This window comes from Neopsephotus bourkii, unplaced genomic scaffold (genome assembly GCF_033783945.1).
Source record: "Neopsephotus bourkii isolate Nb327-2 ecotype Australia unplaced genomic scaffold, CSIRO-AGI_Nbou_v1 NB_379, whole genome shotgun sequence".
Taxonomy (NCBI): Eukaryota; Metazoa; Chordata; class Aves; order Psittaciformes; family Psittacidae; genus Neopsephotus; species Neopsephotus bourkii.
In genome coordinates, this window is record NW_026900884.1 from 1,736,014 (window position 1) to 1,758,501 (window position 22,488).

The 22,488-nt window shown below is 39.7% G+C and overlaps 2 protein-coding genes across 12 annotated transcripts in view; one reads left to right on the forward strand and one right to left on the reverse strand.

The window, feature by feature from the left end:
- Positions 1-1,331: 1,331 nt before the first annotated feature.
- ZNF518A (zinc finger protein 518A) lies at positions 1,332-11,688 on the forward strand. Of its 3 annotated transcripts, none has more exons than XM_061348998.1 (3): positions 1,332-1,490; positions 3,499-3,619; positions 6,026-11,688. In XM_061348998.1, exon 3 carries the CDS (start codon positions 6,144-6,146, stop codon positions 10,794-10,796), a length of 4,653 nt encoding a protein of 1,550 aa, XP_061204982.1. In that variant the 5' UTR covers positions 1,332-1,490; positions 3,499-3,619; positions 6,026-6,143; the 3' UTR covers positions 10,797-11,688. The 3 variants fall into 3 exon arrangements, with proteins under 3 accessions (XP_061204982.1, XP_061204984.1, XP_061204983.1); XM_061348999.1 differs by lacking the exon at positions 1,332-1,490 and adding an exon at positions 2,098-2,250; XM_061349000.1 differs by lacking the exon at positions 3,499-3,619 and having other exon boundaries at positions 1,340-1,490.
- A 6,007-nt stretch (positions 11,689-17,695) lies between these two features.
- The window catches only part of BLNK (B cell linker), a 101,870-nt gene continuing 97,077 nt past the window's right edge, over positions 17,696-22,488 (reverse strand). For all 9 annotated transcript variants that reach the window (XM_061349018.1, XM_061349021.1, XM_061349015.1 and 6 more), the window contains 3 exons: positions 20,791-20,874; positions 19,631-19,786; positions 17,696-18,397 (listed from right to left, as the gene is read on the reverse strand). In XM_061349018.1, coding sequence (XP_061205002.1) covers positions 18,278-18,397; positions 19,631-19,786; positions 20,791-20,874 — 360 coding nt within the window. In that variant the 3' untranslated portion in view covers positions 17,696-18,277. The remainder of the gene's footprint in view (positions 18,398-19,630; positions 19,787-20,790; positions 20,875-22,488) is intronic.

A 22,488-nucleotide genomic window follows, 5' to 3' on the forward strand; every position in this document is an offset into this window, starting at 1 on the left:
TTTGAAGACTTGCGTGCAAACCAGTACATTTCTCTGCTTGCTTTTGGCACAGATGTTTTCATTTGGGTGTAGCAAAACTATTGATGATATCATTCTTTTCCTGAAAATATTCTTTAGGGCCAAAAAAAACCAATCCCAAAATGACTTCTATTAAATTTCTTTTACAGTGCAGGACACAAGAGAAATAAGAGATGTCAGTTTGAACAAGGAATTAAAAATATGCTCATGTTTAATGGATCCCTATCCTATGACAAAGACACACTCTCAAAAGACCGCAACAGTGGTCCTTGGTCTCTCTTTAAACTGTGCAAAAAGTCTGGCTTTTAAACTTTGTTGCAACTTTAAGACGTAACAAGGTTTCTGGAAAAAAAGTTAGCTGAATCAGTTAAATTGCTCATGAGTTAGTTTAAGCTTTTTCCTTTGGAAACGTAAATCTTTCTACTCTTTGCCTTTGATTATTGAATGCTATTTCGTAAGTGGAGAGAGGCTTTCCTTTTCAATGATCTCTTCATTCACAATTCCTCTTTACAGTTTGTTATGCACGTTTGTCCCTTATTTTTTGCCAAGGTACATTTGTGTTTTCTACTTCTCATATGCCTTCATACTCTTTGGCAATCTTACTTTCCGTGATCTTCCACATGCATTGAAACTTGGCACAAATGTGAAGAGTACACTACTACTAACAAGCCTAGTTTATCCCTCCTCTAAGCAGCAATGATACTTGGTACTTTAACAACGCAAGCACTTAATTTGTAGTGATTTTCAGCTCTTATTTTGTTGTTTTGAGCGTGTGAAAACACACGAACCAATGTAATCCATGTGAAATGTTCTGAACGCTTTAATTGCTGCCATCTTCCACAGATAGCCCTGCTGTCTGAAACTGATGCGCCTCATCAGTTTCATGACCACAAACCTCTAGGCGACGACCTATGTTCTATGATGGGCCATCAGCTATCCCTGACAGCGCCATTAATGGCCATTGGTCCACACGCACCGGGAGGCGGTGGAAGCACAAACCCATTGAAAGGCATCGATGGCGGATGCGGGGACGCTGTACCTATGGCCCTGCCATGTGGCCTCGGCCCGGCGATAGGCTATTCGCCTGACAACAGGCCTTAGCAGCGTCAGGCCGCGGCAGCCCCGGGGAACGGGTGCGGAGGCCTCGGTCCTGCATCGTGCCCTCCTCCCACCCGCAGGCGCGACCACATCCAAGTGGCGGAAGGAGGACGAGGAGAAAGAGGAAAAGAACCGAGGCCCCTGCGGAGCCTTCCGCGTACCACCGCCTCGCCTGCCCCTGGGCCGGCCCCGCCCTCCTCCCACTCTTCTCACTCCCCTGCCCTGGACCTCGTCGGCCGCCGTCCGTCTCCCCAGGTGAACGCATATCCCTCCGCCGAGGCCGCCCCTACTGCTGGGCTCTCAGCCTCAAAGTCCCCGGATGGAAGCTGTTATGGCCGCCAACAGCGACTCGACGGCCTATGGCGAGGGGCGAGGTAACTCTGCCAAGCGGCGCTGGCTGGGGAAGGGGGATTTCCGCGGGGTGCGGGAGCGGGGGGCTCGGCGCGAGTTGCGGCCGAGAGGAGCGGCAAGAAGAGCCACCCGCGGCGGGGCAGGAAGTCGCCCCGTGGTAAGAGCTGTTAAGTAGTCCGTGCCCTCCGCCTCGCAAGTTCGTGGGGCGGCTGGGTCCGGCGGGGCGGCGGGGGACTGCGGGTAGCCCGCGGCCGCTGCGGTGAGTGGGTGACAGTGCCTCGGCCGGCGTCGGGCTGCTTGTGGTGCCGTATTCCTCCGCCGGGCTACGCGCTGACGGGCTAGGTATTGCGGAACCCCCGGGGCCCTGTGGGCGCTCCGCGGCGGGTAGTTGGGGTCAGCGCTGCCCGAGGAGCCGGGTGCATTCTGCGAAGGAGCTGGGAGGGCGGGCGCCCCTCTCGCCCCCACCCTAAATTTTGGGTAGTGCCTGGTGCTGCCGGCGAGGTCGGCTGGAGCCCGCGACACCGCCCTGAGGCGGTGACAGTCCCGGGGGCTCCCCCGCCGTTTAGGCGTCACTGTCCGTTTCGCCTTTTGTCCCTGCTCTTCCCTGCGCCCACATCGCGGGGGACGGGGGCACAGCCCACTCTCTGCTCCGGCCCCTCGGCAAGCCCCGGCAGCGCCTGTGGGACGCTGCTCGTTAGCGGCGGGGCCGGGAGCCCCCTTTTGGGTAGCCGGCCAGCGCGCTCGGCATCGCAGGTGTGGGCTTGAGGAAGCGGCTGTCTGTAGGTAGGTTGTGGCAGTGGCCGTGAGTCACTGGAGCCTTCAACTGCCGTCCTTGTAAACGGCAAGTTGGCTGTGCAGCATGGGTGCCTGTGTTCTGGTACTTTGTTTTTACTTTATGTTTTATTTTTACAAAAGCAGCGTTTTGCTGCGTCAGATATTCTATCTGAACGCCAGAAGCACCGGCTCTGTGAGTTTCTGACAATCGAGTTCTGTAAGTTCCTGCATGTGTTCGTGGCTTTGTAGAGATGCAAACCACTCTAGATTTGCAGACATGTAGGATGGGACGAGCATGGATAATAATTTAGCATAGTTTGGTTTGGCTTGTTTGGTTTTGTTTTTTTGGTTTTTTTTTGAGTAAAAATTAAGTAAGTGTAGACAGTGTTTATAGAAGTCTCAAAAAATACTGGCAGTCTGGGCATGTCTATGGAATTAATTTTTTTTGTTTGGTTGTGGGTTTTTTTTTTCCCCCTGTTCTAAGTGGAAAAAAAAAGAAGTAAAAGGTGACTAACTTAAGAGTGTCTTACTCCTATCTATCATTTCTCATTAAAGTATATAGCAAAACTTTTTTCCTCCATGTGTACTTTTTTTAAACATATTGGACATACTGGAGCATTTTTTGGGGGAAGAAAATTAAGGCTTAGAGCCTCAAGTGGTTACTTATGCTTGTGCTTAGTGTTTTGGTCTGTCCTTTGTGTTTTATTTTTTTGGGGTTTTTTTGGTTTTTTTTTTTTTTTCTTGAGTGTTAACTGTTTTAAGTTTTAACTGTGGTGCATGCTTGTGTATTTCCAGGGTTTGTATTCACCTTGTCTGTTTTATAATCTACTTTTCAAATATTTATTTTAATGTATTATTCCATCTCCCAAATTTCTGCAGAACTTTCTAGAAAATTATAATTAGGTCTTTGCTATAGAAGTTATTACAGTTTTTATTTAAGTGTTACTTTGAGTCCAAGTACCATTTTGAGGTACCAGTTACTACTTTCTGTCCTGGTTTTAAGTTATCCTATGTTTATGCTTACCAGTTATGAATGCCTGAGATGTAGTGACAAAGCTAAGGTTAAAATAGGAGTTTTCTAGTGATTTTTTAATCCTACCCATTAATTTAGACTCTGTATTGGTTTTGGTGGAATCCTTTGGGAGAGAGCATAACACATATTTACAGTTTTTCTGTCTTCAGTGTATTAAAAATGTGCATACTATAAAAATGCAAAGGATTTATATTTGTCAGCTTATTATTTCCTTTTGTTTCCAGACCTTTTTTCAGTATTTCTCCCGACTGTGGCCTTTTCTGAGCCTTACATATTTACCTCTTCTGTGTATGTGGAAAAATGTTAAAAAGGCTGAAGAATTGAAGTCAAGTCTTTTCTTAATGTGTAAGTTTGGTTTCTTCTTTGACAATGTACATTTAAAGATTCCTATGATTTTTTTTTTGCTAGTTGGTTGTTTCTAGCAACTATTTTAATTTATTGTGCTGCAGGTGCTTTATTGTTACCCAATAATAACAGATATAAATTGTAATCTGCGGGGTTGAAGATCTCTAATCAGATTTGAATATACCCAACTGAGACTCTTTGCCAAACTTAAATGTTTTAGTGAAATGTTGCCCAGTTGGACCACATTGACCTCATGTTAAAAGTCTGAGGCTTGTTCACTCTAACACTTGATCCACTTCTGTTTTTTATAGTGTTAACTGCATACATATTTTAGGTTTCAGTATTTAACATTATGACATTTAAACCTGAATGATAGCCAGCTACTATCATTTCTATGATTCTGTGATGTATTGCATCATGCAACCTGTAATATGCATGCGTTGCATCTGTATTAAAAGAAGTTTTTCAAGCAAAGAGGTTCTAGTTACTTATTCTTTTATGTAGGGATTCAGCTTGCTCCTGTTCAAATGAGATATTTGCTATTGACAAGAGAAAGTATTACAATATAGTACTTTTGGTGAAAATGGAATATAACATAGAGTTGTGCCCTTCTGAAGTGTTTTAGTTTGGAAAGATTCCCAAGGAGTGAGTGTGTGTGTTTATGTGTCTGTGGTTTGTGGTGTTGTTGGTTTGTTTTGATTGCTTAGTTTTCTGGGGCCAGGGTTGAATGTCAGATGTCTTGCATGTCTCATAGCTGGAGCACACAGTTCGTAGAATCATCATAGAATCATAGAATACTAGCTCGTAAGGGACCTTAGGAATCATGTGGTGCAACCTTTCTTGGCAAAGCATGATACAAACTAGGTGGCCCAGCACCCTGCCTAGCTGAATCCAGTGCTGGGGAGTCCACCATTTTACTGGAGGAGTTAACTGAATTTATTTGATATTGGAGTCTGTATAAAATGTCAAAGTCTGTTTTGACTTCTGCAGAAATGCCAGTATGTTTTCCAAAGGAATGCAATAAAGCATAAAAGGAACATCCTTTTCTTGCTATGTGACACATGAACAAGGCCTTTTAAGTTTCCATTTTCTTTGTCTGGTATTTACATGTCTAGTGTTAGATACTTCCTTCTCACAGGACTATGTGAAAATATTTGGAAGACTTTAGTGGTGATGCTTATGATGGCCTGGAGCTCTAGAAGGAGCTCTTGCACCTCATCACAATGAGGGAGAGGGTGTGATAATTTTTTCAGTTCGGATGTGAATAGGACGATCTCATGAGTTCCCAGTCTGTGTTGCTTCAGGGTGGGCAGGAGAATAGTGGACAGAGAGCTGCTGATCAGATTTCAGCTAATACTTTACTAACTTGCTAGTAAAGGGGGAAGTAACACAGATTTCTACTATGGAAAAGCTTTTTAGTGTGAAGTGTTACATAGTAGTATAGAAAGAGTTCTTCCTTTTCAGTATCAGTTTTCAAAATCCAAGTTATTTTCACTGCTATTCCATTTCTTTCGATTTTGTGTTGACATGTGGGAGTGTTTAAGCATAGACTTGAGCTGCAATGAATTATTAGTGTAGCCTGTTATGGAAAAACTGACATTAAGTCTGTAGCAAGACAATATTACTTGACCATACTTACTTGAGCCTCTTAATCCATAGAGGAGTACTGTTGTCAGCCGTGCACTTGTTCTGAAAAGATTAACCTATACCCAGGAACATGTGAGAAACCAGAGTTAACGTGTATCTGGTTACCACCTCAGACTTGTGTGATACTAAAGGTAGGCATGTGGAAAATTCATTGTAGAAGAGTGTGGTGGGTTTTCTGGTGTTGATAAAGACAGTGTCACATTAGTGAAGTAGATACTTTGTCAGAATTTTTTTTTCTTATTAAGCACAATAAAATAGCAAACATGAGTGATAAAAATATCAACTCCTGCTGAATTTGGCTTGATTTTAATATTTCATCTAGGTTCAGTTAGTGGTCCATGTCACAGAGGAGGTACAGTATTTATATTTGCTTGAGATCCTGAATAAGTAATAAATGCTAGCTTAATTTTAAAAAAGCAGCTTTTGTGATTTCTTAAGCTTACAGGCTGCCCTTGTGTGGGAGAAACTCCAAATTTGATGACCTACAATTTCAATGTTTTAGATGTTGTTCTTTAAAGCTTGTTTTTTCAAGATGTATGTATATTTTGTGGACACTCTCAAAGCAACAAACCAATAAACAACCCCTCTCCAAACACAAAGGTTATAGTGTAACGTCTCTTTTTTCCCTCATCCTTTTTTATCTCAAATGCTATTATAAAAATCAACAGCTTCCAAGATTGGCATGTATTTACTAATGAATTGTAATGGGCATTCTAATTGCATTAGTTTTAAAAGTAATACTTTGTTTTCTAATTTCAGGAGAATGAAATGGGGAAGTTCTAGAACCTTGAGAATAACTCGGCACAGTAGTCTTTTTTGCTGCAGGAACTAAGTCTAATCTCAAGAAATCATTTAAAGAAAAGGAAAACCTAAGATCATGCCATCTGAAAAGGAACATTTTTTTTGTGATAAAAAGCAAATTATTTTGTTAAAACCTAATGCTGCGAGGAATTTTTCTACAGATACTACTTTGGGAAAAACGGATCCTTTGAAAGAAAAGGATCATTTGGTGAATGATCCTGTAAGTACGGTAACTCAACCAGCAATTTTGGATGTCAATGTTGCTTATGAACTAAAAAATGTGAAAATTGATTTACCCAAGGTGAACATTCCAAATGAAGTATTACTGAAACATGAAGTTGATAGATTTAGAAGACTCTTTCAGTGTAAGCAGCAAACTGCAAGAAAGTCCCTAAGTCTAGAGAAAATAAACGGAAGCAATCCCAATTGTTCAGAGGGAAGCCACTTGCAAAATAAACCAGAAGTGCCATTTGAAGAAGGATTGAAAACTGCAGTGAAAATACTGAATTTCACTTGTACAAAGTGCAAGGATAACATCAGATACAGCCCAAATGATCTGCAGAAACATTTTCAGCTGTTACACTATGGCGAGTTGCCTTTGTATCCTTGTGAGATGTGTAACTTCTCAGCCAATGACTTCCAGTCATTTAAACAGCATAGGCGCACCCATCGTAGCACTTTAGTAAAATGTGAGCTCTGTAATGATGAGCGTATTTACACTTTGTTGGATTTGACAAAGCATTTCACATCAAAGCATTGTGCAAATGGTCACTTCCAATGTGAAAAATGTGTGTTTTCTACCCGGGATGTGGGCACATTTGTTCAGCACATTCATAGACATAATGAGATTCCATATAAATGTGGAGAATGTCATCACATAAGCTTTACAAAAGAGGAGTTCCAGGAACATCATCTTGTTCATACCAGAATGTTTCCTTTTGGTTGTCAGTATTGCAGTTACAGGACGCCTCGGAAAGATTGTCTTTTAAAACACATCATAGCTTTGCACAGAGACCACTTATATGCAAGAGAAAAACTGGAAAAGGAGAAATGTGAAAAAAGAATACTGAAGACTCCAGAAGGACTGAAGCTTGTGTTAAGAAGGTATAAAATGGGAGCATCAAAAAAGCCACTTTGGAGACGGAAAGAAATAAACAGTGAAAGTGACGAAATTGGAGAAAACAATGCACAAGTGCTAAAAAGTGTGAATAAAATTCAAACAGAAGATGAGGAGCTGAACCAATGTATGAGAAGTGTGGAAACAAATGAACAAAAAGATCAAATTATGTATACAGGAAAGCATAATTTCACGGGTGGAATGCTTTCTGCTACTACTGCACAATACAATAAAGCAGATGATGGAACAAGTTACGGCCTGGGATTATTGAAAAATGCTGTTCATGGGCCAACAGTATTGATGGTAAAAAACAATAAAATATCTGTTCCAGCAAATTACAGTGCTAAATTTATGGGATTTAAAATGGTAGATGGAAAACAACATATTGTTATAAAGTTGTTACCTACGAATAAGCAAAATGTACATTTGTTGGGTCAGAAAGCTGATCCTGTTAAAGATGGATCTACAACTCCTTTGCTACAGACTGCTGATCCCTGTGGCTTGTCTTCAGGTGCTGTACCACATGTAACTGATCAGTCAACCTTAAAGAACAGTTCTCTTCACCCAGTAATCCCCCCTCCATTTTCTTGTTCTACTTCTCATTCAGGAAAAACAAAAGTGGGAAAACAAAGTAACTCCTTACTGTATGATAAGAGTGTTTCTCAAGCTGTAGCACCTTCTAATGTAGCTGTAGGAAAAAGTATGAATTATTTGCCAATGAAGCTGGGCTCAACTGTACCTCCATGTGGTGAGGTGACAAAAGTTGGAACTCGAAGTAATATCTCATGGGGAAGCTATAATCCTCCAAATCACCCTCAGGTATTGCCACCCACTATTACAAATATGCTTCACTATGACCCTATGAAAATGCCCTTCTTTCCTAAACTGAAAATACAAAATGGTGGCCTGAATAATAGTAATGGAACTAACAATCTCTATTATTCAAATTCAGTGGATTCCTGTAATGAAAGATTGTTATCTTTTCACAACTATTCCAAAATGGACACTTCAGATGATCCATATAGCATTTGGATGTCAGCAGAAGACAGGTACAAAGAATTTATATATAGCAAAACGCTTCCTTTTCAGAAGAGTAGAAGTAAATCTCCATCTTCAGAGTCAGTGAAAGTCTTAAAACCAGAGAAAGCTGTATCAATCCAATCAAATATTAATAAAACTTATGGACACATAAACACTAAGAATGACTCTGTGTCTTCTAAAAGCCAGTCTAAATGTGTTGTTGACAGTGAGTGTTTTATGGAGAACGAGCATAACGGCCAGCAGTATTTGGATGCTAACAACTGTCAAGGCTTTGAGAACGTAGCTGAAAAATTCCAAGAAAATGCCTCAGATTGTGTTAACTCGGTCTTAATGCCTAAAATCACATCTGTTTTCTCATTGCAGAGTGAACAGGCAGCTAATTATTTATCGCCTGAAATAAACCAGTTACTTCAAGATGTGTTAAAAGTGAAAGCAACTACTCGGCAAGAATCCCACAGCAAATCAAATAACTGCATGAAACTTCATTCTGACAACCTGCTTTCTGGTCATGAGACAGGGAATAAAACCTTTATGCATTTAAAAAGCTCTGCAACTTCATGTGTTTTTCAGAGGCCCCCTCCTAATGTAGACTTTCATTTATATAATAGAGAGTTGAACACAAGATGTAGCACAAATGAAGGTACACATTGTGGGAGAGAAAAACAGACACCCAGAACATCATACACTTCACAGGGAGTGGATAAATTATCCAGAACTCCAGGTGCTGGTACATTGCTAAAGACTCCTACAGATACAATTGTAACGCAGCAATTAGGAAAAGATAAAATACTGTCTACAACCCGAAATCCTCGCAGCTTGTCACCAGTTCTTCAGGAACAGAAGAAACCCATTTTAGTTCAGCCCCCTTCATCAAGAGTTTTTGTTCCTTTGCACCTTGCTAACCAGCCTGGACTACGGGTGGTTTCAGGAAAATCTCTTCCATCAACCAGTTCGTCAGATGGGCATGTGACTAAAGGTGTTCCAGCATCCTTTGTTTTAAATAAGGGACCTGGAATGATTTTGACTTTTAGCAGGGCAATTGGAACAGTTGGAAATGTATCTAGTGATAGTTCTCAGGTTTTAGGGAAAGTTGCATCTGGAGAATATGGTAAAATAACCATGCCAGCTTCAGAAGTGGAGGCGAAAAATGACAGTTTCAGAAGCATGAGAAGCTCCTGTAATGGGAGAGCATGTAGTACAGCAAATGACTCATTGAGTAGCATGGCATTCAAAGGACCTCTTGTAATTACAGACTCATCGGAGTCGACTCTGAGAGGAATTTCTTCTGTGAAGGTGTTACCAGAGCATCAGGATGCTGTCAACTGTTCCTTGGAGTCAGTAAACCAACAGGAAATTAAACAGAAACAACATGTTTATGCACTTTTGCCTGATGTACAGCAGGCAGTTCTTCTGAAATGTGTGACACCAAACAAGCCTGTAGTTCATAAACATAGTGTTTTTCAGGACAATGCTCATTATCAAAATTGTCAACCAAAGAAAACTGGAGCCATGCAACAAAAGCTTTTTCTGAAAATTAAGACTTCAGATGCACTGGCTGGTACAACTCAGTCAGTTAGCAACTCAGTGCCCTCACTGCCATTGGATAACTTGCAGTCCCTTACTCCTGCACTAGCACAGGAACAAACTAATCTTGCTTCTAACGATGCCTTAATCTTACCAGGTAGGTTAATGCCAGCAGATGCCTATTTGGCTAACTGTAATCCATCGTGTTGTGTACCTCCTGTAGAACCTGTTTATTCTACTAAGTTTGCAGGGACATGGTTGCAAAATGGTTCTATTGAGAGTACTGCTAACAACAGGAATAATTTTGGTAGTCAGAAGTCCACATGGAGCACCGGAAACAGAACTGCAAAAGTAAAGCCTCATTTAAAACAAACTGGGTCTAAGAGTTCCAAAACTGTGGGTGTGCAAAGAAAAAAGAATTTCAAACGAAAAAGTAAGGATAATTGCCCAGAACCTCCAAAAAAGAAAATAATGTTGCACAGAAATTGTAAAGAAAAGAATCAGGTGGAAGTTATTAGTGAATCAGGTGTCCCTTACAAACTGAGGACATCAAAAGAAACTGTGAGGACTTTGAAATTACTTCCTTTTAACTCTAAACAGCTTGTAAAATGCCCCCGGAGAAATCAACCAGTTGTTGTGCTTAACCATCCTGATGCAGATGTTCCTGAAGTTGTAAATGTAATGAAAACCATTGCTAAATTTAAGGGACATGTTCTTAAGGTTTTATTGTCAAAAAGAACTATTGAAGCGCTTTTGCAGCCAGCTTTCTGCAATCCTTTGGACAGAACTACTGATGATCTTTCTCAAAAGAGGCACAGGACGATAAAACCTATTAGCCCTGTAAAAGAAAGGTTTGTCTTAAAATTGACACTGAAAAAGACTAGCAAAAACAATTACCAGATTGTAAAAACTACCTCTAATAATACCTTGAAAGCTAAGTTTAGCTGCTGGTTTTGTGGTAGAATATTTGACAATCAGGATAATTGGGTAGGACATGGACAGAGGCATTTGATGGAGGCTACTCGAGACTGGAATTCAGTAATGTAATGATGACCAGTGAAGAAAATAAAATCTAAATATCATGCATTACAGATTTTTTAAAAGAGAATCAACTGAACTAGGATACATAAATAATTTTGTATTTCAGTATTGTAACTGAAGTTTAGAAAAGATGCAGAGTGCTTGTGTTTTAAAAGGAAGAGCAGATTCTCTGTTGCCATCAAGCTTTGAGACAGATCAAGGAGATTTGTGGTTTAGATAACTTGTAACTAACTGCAAATACAATTCCATAAAAATATATTATTTTTTGTTACTACTATCATGTCCTATATTTTTATTCTATAAAATGAGTTTTCAGGGCTTTTATTCTGTATATATTTAAAAAACCCTAAACATGTAAATATTTTTATACCTTTCAGTTGTTATAATTCTTGCACAGAAATTGCCCCTCTCCCCAGTTTTTCAGTTCTGTGCATGTACTACTAAAAACAATTTTTAAAATCTTCTCAACTACACACAGCTGTTAACCTGGGATTTTTGTTATTTTCACTTGTTAACTTTTGATTTTGCTTTTCAGGGATTGAACACTATTGTTAGCAAGTGCCTAAAAGATGTGAAGCAGTTTACATTATGTCAGTTGTGTAACCATGGGTCTATATAGGGCCATTTCCCCAATAGTTTCATTTAAACAAAGCCATATGTGAATGCTTTAAGCTATGCACATGACACTTGTACTATTTCTGTGCAGTTTGTCTACTTTCTTAGTGAAGTATTTTTCATATAAATTAATAAAATGTTACGATTGTGGTAATATGATGAGCCTGAGAATGGAATCAGTCGAAAAGATACAGTATATATATTCATAATGTATATGGTGTTTATGAATGGTGAACATTCCTAATCTGTATTGACTCTGTCACTATTAAATTTGTTATAACTTGTGTTTACAGATTATGACTGTGAGCATTTATAGAAATACTTTTGTACCATGTGTGCAAACTATAGGAAGGCCAGGATATGGTCCAAAGTGCAAAGCACCATTTTAGACCTGTAACTGCATTGCAGTTTTATTCTAGCTGGTTGTAATTTGTTCCCATAATGACTAAATAGTATTTTCTACTATATAAATCTCTGAAGTTTAGGTTGTGTGCAAGCCTAGGGATAGTTCCCTGTGACTGTTTCTACAAGATGAAAGTGAAGATTGACTTGCTACCAATGAAACAATTGGAAGTCTTCCATGGATGTTACAGGGATATCACCAATAACAGAATTTGACTTATGTTACATTTTAAAGGGTGTTACAATGAAAATGATTTAAAAAAAATCTTAAGTATCTTTAGTACCTATGTTTTTCTTTCTTGATGTGTCTGTTGGCAAGAAGATGCACACTAGCCTTGTAGCTGGTGAGTTATGCATGGGAGCCAGCTGAAGTACCTGAGACAATCAAGGCAGCATAGTTTGGTGAATTAATATACAGTTGGTGTGTGTTCTGTATCAAGATCAGATCATTTTGTGCTGTACAGTGGGCTTGAGTTCTGACATTACTTTGGCTAGGAGCTTTGAAGAAGACTGTAGTGGTGAGGAAGTGTGTTGGAATGAAACAGCAATAGGAAGGCACAAAAATGTTTTAAGCTTTTTGACTAGAGGGATCTATTTGTTGCCTCATCTTGCTCTCTAAATCCTGAAATTATCCTGGACATTGCCATTGTCTTCTTTGGCATAAATACCTGTGAAGTTTGTTGATAAAAACGATGCAACTACAGCAAAGATGACTGATTTTCGTTCAGCTTACTTAGCACTGAGGTGGAAGTTCTGTATAGGACTAGGGGGTTTCTCTGTGTTAGTGAATCATGAGAGTGACAGCTGTCACTGGAATTCTCTTCCCCTCCAGCTTGTTTTCCAATGAACTGGGTAAGCTTAAACAGTACTGTGAAAATGAACATTTTAAAGCTAGGAAATTTTGAAATAAGGTTGCTTTATGTAATCTTTAATTCATTGTCATGTGTCACTTTTCTGTGACCATCCATGTCATTCAGTTGCAGAGAATTGTTGTTCCCTCCTGACCAGTGATTGAATATTTTGTTTCCCCACCCTTCATTATGTCCTTGCATTATTTAGCACATATTGTTCAAGCACTGTTCTGAATATATAATACTTTTTTTCTTATGAGTTTTTCCAGAACGCTTTGTTTGAGATCCTAAGACTTTGGCACTTAATACAGATCAGATTTCAAAGAATTTTAAGTGACACTTCAATGAAATTGAGGTCACAATTAATGATCGTCAGGAGAAAGTCTGACTTAAGCAGTCTGACCAGAATTGCAGTGGGTGGTACAGGGACAATATACAGTTCTTCGATAAAATGTTCAACTGGTTTAACAATATGAGGCTACCTTTTCACAGGCTGACTGCTGCAATATTTGCACATTTCCCAGCATCTTTTATGAATGGGAAAGGTGTATCTTACAAAATACCATACAAACCAGTCTTTCATTACACAGCTATTATTTATCCCTGAAGTATTGTGTGAACCAAGTGAAATACATAAATCCATATTGAAAAAATCAATGATCATGTGTTTAATGCTTGTATTATAATGAATATATTTGATGTGACAAATTAAGTTTGCACAGGTAGCCTGATTTGAAGAGTGTTTTGAATGTTCGACTTTGCAACCATAACATTTTAAGATTGCTTGTAACATTGTGTATATAGCAAGAAAACCTTAACTTGGTTATAGACCTTATTAACTTGGTTATCATATTTTGGGACATACAGAAATAGGTGCAAGTGGAGGGTCAAAAAGTGTTTGTTTGTGCAGTATTTATGTGTTTGTGTAAAGTGGCCTTAAAGAGACCTGAAACCTAGTCCACTGTATATTCTTTGCAAGATGTGTATTCATCAGTAAGTCATGGTTTCTCTTCCTGAGCAACTACAGTGTTTTAACAAAAAACTTGTGTTCAGTATTTGTTCCAGAGCTGTTGTCATGAAACGTGTTCTTTTTACATTTCCTAAGAATCTCTGCCTGCTGCTGGTGGTTTAGATTGAAGGAGGAATGTAGTTTTGTAACTTGCATGTCTGAACACTTGGTCTTTGAGAATGCAAGTTCTTACTCCTTTCACAGAGTAACACTGTCAGGAATGATGTGCAGTATTCATTGTACTGTCTGTATCAGGTAGGCAGGCAACACTCCTGCTGCTTTGTACGTTAGTAAATATGATACTTTGCCCTGTGTTCTCAGGCAAAAAATACACTTCATTTTAAAGCTAATTTTTTAGTTCTGTTTCCCCTTCCTCCCCCATTCAGTTACTGACTATTATATGGAAGAGACATTAGCTGACAATATCAAAGAAATGTGAAAGGAAAGATGGGTTGCTGTGTCTGTCAAGAGGTCAGATTTGCTACCTGGTGGAAACACTGGACAGCGTTAACTGGTGGCAGCTGCTGGCACTGCAGTAGTTGTATGATAAAGTTTCAGGGATAGGATTGCACTGAGTTACCATTTCCTAGATTCCGTGGTGGCTGCTGAATCAATAGTGTTAGGATTTTTAATGCTTTCAACAATTCATTTTATATCCTTGCAAAATGCAAAATTAGCACTTGGGGATGGAGCATGCTGTGTTAAAAGTGGTAACTTGGTGCAGTCATATACCTGAAGCTTGCTCAAGCCTTTCTCCAGGTTAAACTGTGTTTCAAAATATGTCTACACCACAGTCTGTCCAAGCTATAAAAAAATCTATCTTAGGTATGGAAAGCAGTGTAACTAGTCTGCTGCTTTTCTTCCTGTATAGTAAAATAGGTGATCACATACTGGTGGGCTTGGTGTCACCCCCCTAAGCTTTATTTTGTGTCTAGAATGTTCTCAGGATGAATAGATTATTTTGTGGAAGGTGGTGTTGCCTATCAAATCCCCGCCTTATTCTGTCAAAACTATGAGGTACCCCTATAATGATGTAGAATGTGTCTAAAAAGAAGGGTCTGAGGATGAAAGTAGTTGGATGTTTATCTAGAGCATATTTGTAGATCAGGCACAAAGTTACATGTGGTGCTGAGCACATAGTGCTGAGGGGTAGGAGCATCAGTGCTTTGAGTACAGAAAGGGCTCAGTATTACTAATTACCTTAAATACTTGATACTTTGTCATCTGGAAGTCTATAGATACACTTGAGTTTCACTTTTCATGCTTTTTTACCCCCCAGCTTTAGAGTGATGTTGATATTACACATTTAACTCTGAAAGCAGTGCTTGAAGAATCTAGACACTTCTGTGAGGAGCAACATAGAAAGGTTAACAAGAAACAGTTTTGTTAAAGTTTAAATATGATGCAGTATGTCAGTGAATAAGGTGAGGACTCTACATGAATGCAAAAAAAAAAAAAAAGCTAAAGATTGAGTAGCTGCTTTTTCATGGGAGTATTATTTTCTACTGTGAGTATTGCTCAAGTCAGTAACCTAAAATGCTATTTCATGTAACTAAACAGTATCAAGAGTACACATAGAGAAGTAAATTAACCTTGCAGAGACCAAGAACTTGTGTTAATTTTGAGGCCTTGATTTGGCAATCTTGATGGTCTAAACATTAGTACTAAAGTGTAGTATTAGTATAATAATACCAATTAATTCTAATTGAGCAATAGTGAAGTGGTGAAGTTCCCGATGACTGGAAAAAGGGAAATATAACCCCCATTTTCAAGAAGGGGAAAATGGATGACCCAGGGTATTACAGACCAGTCAGTCTCACCTCTGTGCCTGGCAAAATCTTGGAGCAGATTCTCCTGGAAGGCATGCTAAGGGACATGAAAAGCAACAAGGTGCTTTGTGACAGCCAGCATGGCTTCACTAAGGGGAAATCCTGCCTGACCAATTTGGTCGTCTTTTACGATGGGGCTACGGAATTGATGGACAGTGGTAGAGCAGTTGATGTCATCTATCTGGATTTGTGTAAAGCGTTTGACACTGTCCCACACGACATCCTTGTCTCTAAATTGGAGAGACATCAATTTGATGAATGCACCACTCGGTGGATAAAGAACTGGCTGGAGAGCCGCACACAGAGAGTTGTGGTCAATGGCTCAATGTCCGGCTGGAGACCAGTAACGAGTGGTGTCCCTCAGGGATCAGTGTTGGGACCGGTCTTTTTTAACATCTTTGTCACTGACATGGACAGTGGGATTGAGTGCGCCCTCAGCAAGTTTGCCGATGACACCAAGCTGTGTGGTTCAGTTGATACGCTGGAGGGAAGGAATGCCATCCACAGGGACCTTGACACGCTTGTGAGATGGGCTGATGCCAACCTCATGAAGTTTAACCATGACAAGTGCAAGGTCCTACACTTGGGTTGGAGCAATCCCAGGCACAGCTACAGGCTGGGCAGAGAAGAGATTCAGAGCAGCCCTGTGGAGAAGGACTTGGGGGTGCTGGTTGATGAGAAAATGAACATGAGCCAGCTTTAGTGTGCACTTGCAGCCCAGAAAGCCAACTGTGTCCTGGGCTGCATCAAAAGGAGCATGACCAGCAGGTCGAAGGAGGTGATCCTGCCCCTTTATTCTGCTCTTGTGAGACCTCACCTGGAGTATTGTGTGCAGTTCTGGTGTCCTCAACATAAAAAGGACATGGAACTGTTGGAACAAGTCCAGAGGAGGGCCAAGAGAATGGTCAGGGGACTGGAGCACCTCCCATATGAAGACAGGCTGAGAAAGTTGGGGCTGTTCAGCCTGGAGAAGAGAAGGCTGCGTGGAGACCTCATAGCAGCCTTCCAGTATCTGAAGGGGGCCTATAGGGATGCTGGGGAGGGACTCTTCATTAGGGACTGTAGTGATAGGACAAGGGGTAATGGGTTAAAACTTAAACAGGGGAAGTTTAGATTGGATATAAGGAGGAAATTCTTTCCTGTTAGGGTGGTGAGGCACTGGAATAGGTTGCCCAGGGAGGTTGCGAATGCTCCATCCCTGGCAGTGTTCAAGGCGAGGTTGGGTGAGGCCTTGGGTGATATGGTTTAGAGTGAGGTGTCCCTGCCCATGCAGGGGGTTGGAACTTGATGATCTTAAGGTCCTTTCCCACCCTAACTATTCTATGATTGTATTCTATGATTCTAATATACTAAATACAGCATTTATATAGTACTGCGAGCAGCCTTTCACAGGCAGGCTTGTGTAAAGTGTGTATTCATTGTTTCTGTCTTGTCAGTGTCTCATTTGCTTCAAATCTCGGGTATTACCTGTGTTGTAGAGGGAAAAAACTGAGATGCACCAAGGTTGGTAGCCATTTGCTGAACATTATCATTGTACCAGTAAGCAGTTCTTTCTAGAAGACAGGGGAATTATGTGTAGAAGTAACTAATCAAAACTGTATGGAAGTAGTGGCAGAATACAGGTACACCATAGTTCTAAGTGACTGGCTGAGACTTCTCAAGGCTTGGCTTAATTTTGCCTTAAATGCCTTGCAGATCGTCTTAGAGAACACTGCCTAATCTGGAACAGAAGAAAGCAGGTGTCTTTGGAGTATCAGTTTCAGAAATCACCTTTAAGACAGACAAGTCAAACACGTCTAGAACTAACTAACAGTTGTTCCTACAAGTTTTTCATTGCTGCCATTTATATATTCAACTTTAATTTTCACCCCTTTAACCTTTGTGAAATTTTGTTTACAGTAATACAATAAGTAAACCACTGTGATGGAACAGGCTTGTGTGTCTGTAAAACCATTCTGCAAGAACTGGGTGGGTAGTTTGGTTTATCATCTACAGGTCACCAGCAGTAGGCAAGCTGAAGACAAAAGCTTTGAAAGCTGTTAAACTAAATATATGTGCTAAAGCTGTAAAAAGTGGTAAGTTTTCATAACAACAGCTTGCAAAGGAGCACATATAAATATATAGTTTAAAACAACAGTGGTAGTGAAGTAATGCTTTCTTACTGGAAGAATGCTAAGAAATGTCAGCAATGCCTCTTACTGATTTTACAATATTTTATTTAGACATTTGAAAATACAAATATTAATGAAACAGATTAAAGCTGAGAAAAAGGACAACACATGTCTATCAATCTAAAACATTCAGACAGCTTTATTGCCACTAATCACTTGAAGTACAGTCCTATTTTCAGTTTGTACACAGGGGTACATCAGGCTGAGTTGCTCTTCTGGGGCTGTGCACTTCACAAAGACATTGCTGAAAGCAGTAATCTGTGGTAAACGCAATGAAGAGTAGATCACTGTGGATATTCTTTCGAAGTGAAAATGTCCTAGATGAGATCTATCTTTAAATAGCAGTCAAAGGACCAGGCTGTGGTATGCAGTTGTTCACAGATGGAAATCACAGAGGAGAGCATATCTGCTTTGGCTTCTTGTGTTATATGAGTGCTTTTCCGATAGAAGTGATGTGGGGTTGAACTTTATGAACTCCATCTCTTATTCAGTAGGTGATCTTAAAGAGTATTTCCATCATTTTTGTTTTTCTTCTTTTAATACCTGATCCATATATTTTGGGTTGTTCAAGTAAATGATTAAAAGTCTGTGTTTTAGCAGTTCAGTTTGATTAAGAAACTCTTACAATGTGTTTCAGTTTCGTACAGTCTTTTGTGTTGTTTTGGCTGTCAATTAGAACCAGGGAGGTGTGCTGATGATTCTCTACTATTTCAGCAACACTGTCAAAGCGCTAGATAGAGAAAACACAAATTAATCAGTGCTGGCTTCCTTTAATCCTCTAATACTGACAGTTATCCCTGCATTACTTTTTGCTTCTCCCAACCCTGAAAAGAGTGGAGCTGTGACTGTTACCAAGTGAGATGCTCTGCCTTTTAGTAAGAGCACTGATCCTGCTCTTACTAGTCCTGATTCTAGTAATAAACAGATTAAATTTGGACAGTGGAAGATAACTAGCTATCTCTCATCTCATGCTCCTTTCCATTTGTGATTACTACCTGTACAAACTGAAGCACAGAGGCTGTTAACATGGTGTATTAAACTGCCACAACTTTTAGTTTACCTTAATATATACCAGGCTGCAAACTGTCAGTTTGGAAGCTGTTTCATCTGCTGTCCAGCTATCTCAGAGGGAAGGTGGTCTCCAGGAGTAACATGGTAAGACCAGCCATCAATGAGAACTTTAGTTACGCAGTTTTAATGTAAATTAATATCCAGAATATCTGTTGGTTTTGCTTTTGGTCTTTGGTCAAATATAGATTTTGGACTTCCTTTCTCTTTTTCTCTGGTGGTCATTTTTTGACCACTGTTGAAGGCCAGATGAGCTGTTATTAATTCTGTAACCTCAAAAGCATTGCAGGGGAGACAGATAATTAGACTAAGGCAAGCCTACTGTCACATCCCTGAAAAGCCTACTCTTTGTAGCGGTAACAGTTTTTTATTGGCATTTAGGTTCAAAGTTTCTGTTTTGCTGTATATGATAATAGCCTATTAGTGATTTTTGCACTCTAGAACTTGAGTTCTAGAGTGTTTTCTTTATGTGAAAATGGAATTCGAAGTATGCATTTTATAGATTTTTTTGTTGTTGTTTGGTTGGTTTTTTTTTTGAGCATGGCTCTTTTTCCTTCATGATTTTCCAGGAAACTTAACTAGAGTCTTAGGTAGAAGACTGTAAACAGCTGGAGAATTTATCTAGGCACTGCAGCTCTGGTTCTGACAACTTTTCAAAAGTTCTATGAGTATGTTTTAAACATGATCTTATTACTCACAATTCTTATTACTCACAGTATGCAGGAGCTGATATTACAGTGGTTTCTCTAGCTTGATAGATCAGTCATTATATAGGGTATACTTTTATCTTGATATAAGAAGAATCCTCTTGGCCATAGTGTAACACAGTTAATCCTTGCTTATTAAAATTATATAACTAAAAACTGTCTGGAACCGCCCCTCCCCCTCATCTCACCTCTTCACCACTTTTTTCTCTGCCCAGTGCATATTGTCTTGTTGATTCAATAAATCTTATAGGGATGTTGTACACTCTTCTGTTGTAAAACACCACCAGTGTGTATGGTTGCCGTGAATCCTGTCCAGAACTCTTTCTTATTAAAAAAGATCCATCCTAAAGAGAAGAGTAGTAAGTGTATTCAGCTTATTTTTTCCAACAACTTCAGTTTGTTTTTAGCTTAACATTTTCATCTCTATCAATATTAAACCCTTTTCTCGCATCAGAAAAACTACAGCAGATGAGAAATAGAATGCATTCCTGCTGTCCAGGAGTAGCTTACAAAGGTATCTAAGAGTTAGCTTTTCTGCTACCTGGTTTCTCTCAATCAGAGAAAGAGTAAGTGAAGTTACAGTGGTAGCAGTCTGTTGGGGTCAATAGATATTAGGAAATTAAGTTATTCAGTGGCAATAGGTAGGCAAGAAACCAGTGAGAGGTGGAGATACTGTTTGTCCAGATCTGTAAAATGCACTCTGATAAAGTCTACACCTACAGCTGACACTGTAGCCCAGTACTCATTAGCTAGCAGTAGCCTACACTGGTGATAACCCCAGTGCTCTGCCCCTTTATCCTGCTGTGTGGAGTTAGGCAAAAGTGGAAATGTACCTGATGCTGAAGATGCAACTCTGCATGTTCCTGTTCCCTTCTGTGACGCTAGTTTTTGTACACAGAATAGTTGAGGCAACTCAAATGCTCCAAATACCTAAATGTGCAGTGTTGCTCTTTCAAAATACATAGCAGCATCAGCCTTTCAAAATAGTAGCTGATTTTACATGAGCCATTGGACAGTGGTGGAGACCATTTAAAAGTTGCAGGGCTTTGCCTTCGTTAATGGATGCATGTGAGCTGTCACATCTTCCTCAGCTTTCTAGTCTGTAACAGCTTTCTCTGCAGCGCACCATTCTGAGTTACACTAATGCAACTTTGTCTTGGGATGGAAACCATAGTTAGTAATTTCATGCTTGACGGTATTTGCATGGCACAGTATTCTGACCTGTTCAGAATACAGCTAGTGTTCTTAGAATATTTCTGGTTGTCTTTCAGGTTTTTTTTATTTGAAGTTGGGTTGCTTTTGTTGTTGTAGTTTTTTTCCCCCCATAAAATACCATAAAGTGACCTACCTTGTTTGATCGGTACAGTGCATCTTCTGCAGTTTTCCTATCACACGTAGCAGCATACCATGCTTTACTATGAACACCAGCATCCTAGAAAGAAACAGTGTTTTTCACCTGTCAAAAATCATAATAAAGAATATGGCCTGTATAGGAGTTCTTTAAAAATAATGATAGCTGTGAAAAATTCAAATGCAGAACACTTTAGAAAACACAAAATTCTTAGAAAATTTTTACTGAGAGCTCACTGGTTTTGTTGGACAGAAAACAAATCTAGTGTGTCAAAACTGGTAACGTGCGATAGAAGGCTGATACTTGACAGACGAGAGAAAGATACTTTAAGGAGAGTAGTCAGATTCAACTGGAGGATAGTTTGGTATTTTTAAAGCAGGAAGCTGTGCTAGTATAATTTGAAGAGGGTATCCAGGAAATGTTCAGGTATAAATTGACCATTAACAATAAGTGCTGCTCAGCTGTGCACTAGTCAATGGAATGTCTAGATTTGGTAGGCATCTAAGCTTCGTGAATGAAGTTTCCTATGTACTTAATCCTCTTTGTGAACTTCATCGTGATTGCTTCCATCTGGATAACATGGAGGTTGGGTTAAGTACATCTTTTGCTCTTTTTGTTGTTGTTAAACAAAGACAACTGGATAGAATCCTACAAGACAGAGGAATAATTAATTTATTTTCTCTATTAATACAGCAGTTCAGCTCCCAGTGCTTTTAACTGAGACACAAGACATGGTTTCATTTCCAGTATTCTGTTGGATTGAGTCTGTATATATCCTTATGTTTGAAACAGTGCTCTTATCTAAAGGCAGAAAATCATGTTTACTATGGAGAAGGATTACATCAGTAACAGAATACAAGAGTGGGTTGTATTTTATATTGTATCTCCTGGGTGCCTCAATTCTGTATGTTATCTCTGGTGAACACCTCACCAAGGTCATCCTCTCCATGTCATTAAATGCTGGCAGTGTTCTGTACAGTAAATGAACTTAACCTGGTCTTCCAGTGGAAAACAGGACAAAGGGCTTTATGGATGGGGAAGTACATAATAGATACAAGGTAGAAAGATTGGCACCCTAAAGACAGGTGGATTCTGTTTAAAAGATGAAAGATCTCATAACACAGGAAGTGCAAAGATAAAAAGCTGTGAGGAGGTGATAGCAGTTGGGAGTAAGTGGCAAGATATGATAATTTGAGTAAGAGAAATAGTGGTAGAAAATCGCAGGATTGAGTGGACATTAGGGAACAGGAGTGAAGTTTAGGGGAAGGGAATGGGGGATTTTAGAGAAGTATGAAAAGATACTCAAGGGAAGGACAGGATGAGTGATTAGAAGCAGCATATCCAAATGAATACTTCTGGGTGTTAACCTTCCTGGTCATTTGAATAGTTTTGCTCCAACTCTATAGTAACAACCTTAATAATAAAATTCATTGGTCCCTTTCAACCCTAACCATTCTATGATTCTATGAGCTTTGTCACCTCTGTACAAAACAGATTAAAAATGAAGTTATTCATTTTGGTTGGGCTTGTCTAGCTGGCTTATCACTGCCAAAAAGGGAAGGTCTTGGCTTCCCCCTTGCATTCATTTTGTTGCTCATCTGATCCTACCATGAGATAATTCACTTTAGTAATCTCACAGAAAAAAGAAATAATTATCCTTGTTTATCTTGTTTTGTGTTTGCCTGCTAGGTTGGT

Bases quoted from the DNA above. Each gene is read 5' to 3' on its own strand.
- ZNF518A (XM_061348998.1), top strand. From the start codon at position 6,144: ATGCCATCTGAAAAGGAACATTTTTTTTGTGATAAAAAGCAAATTATT.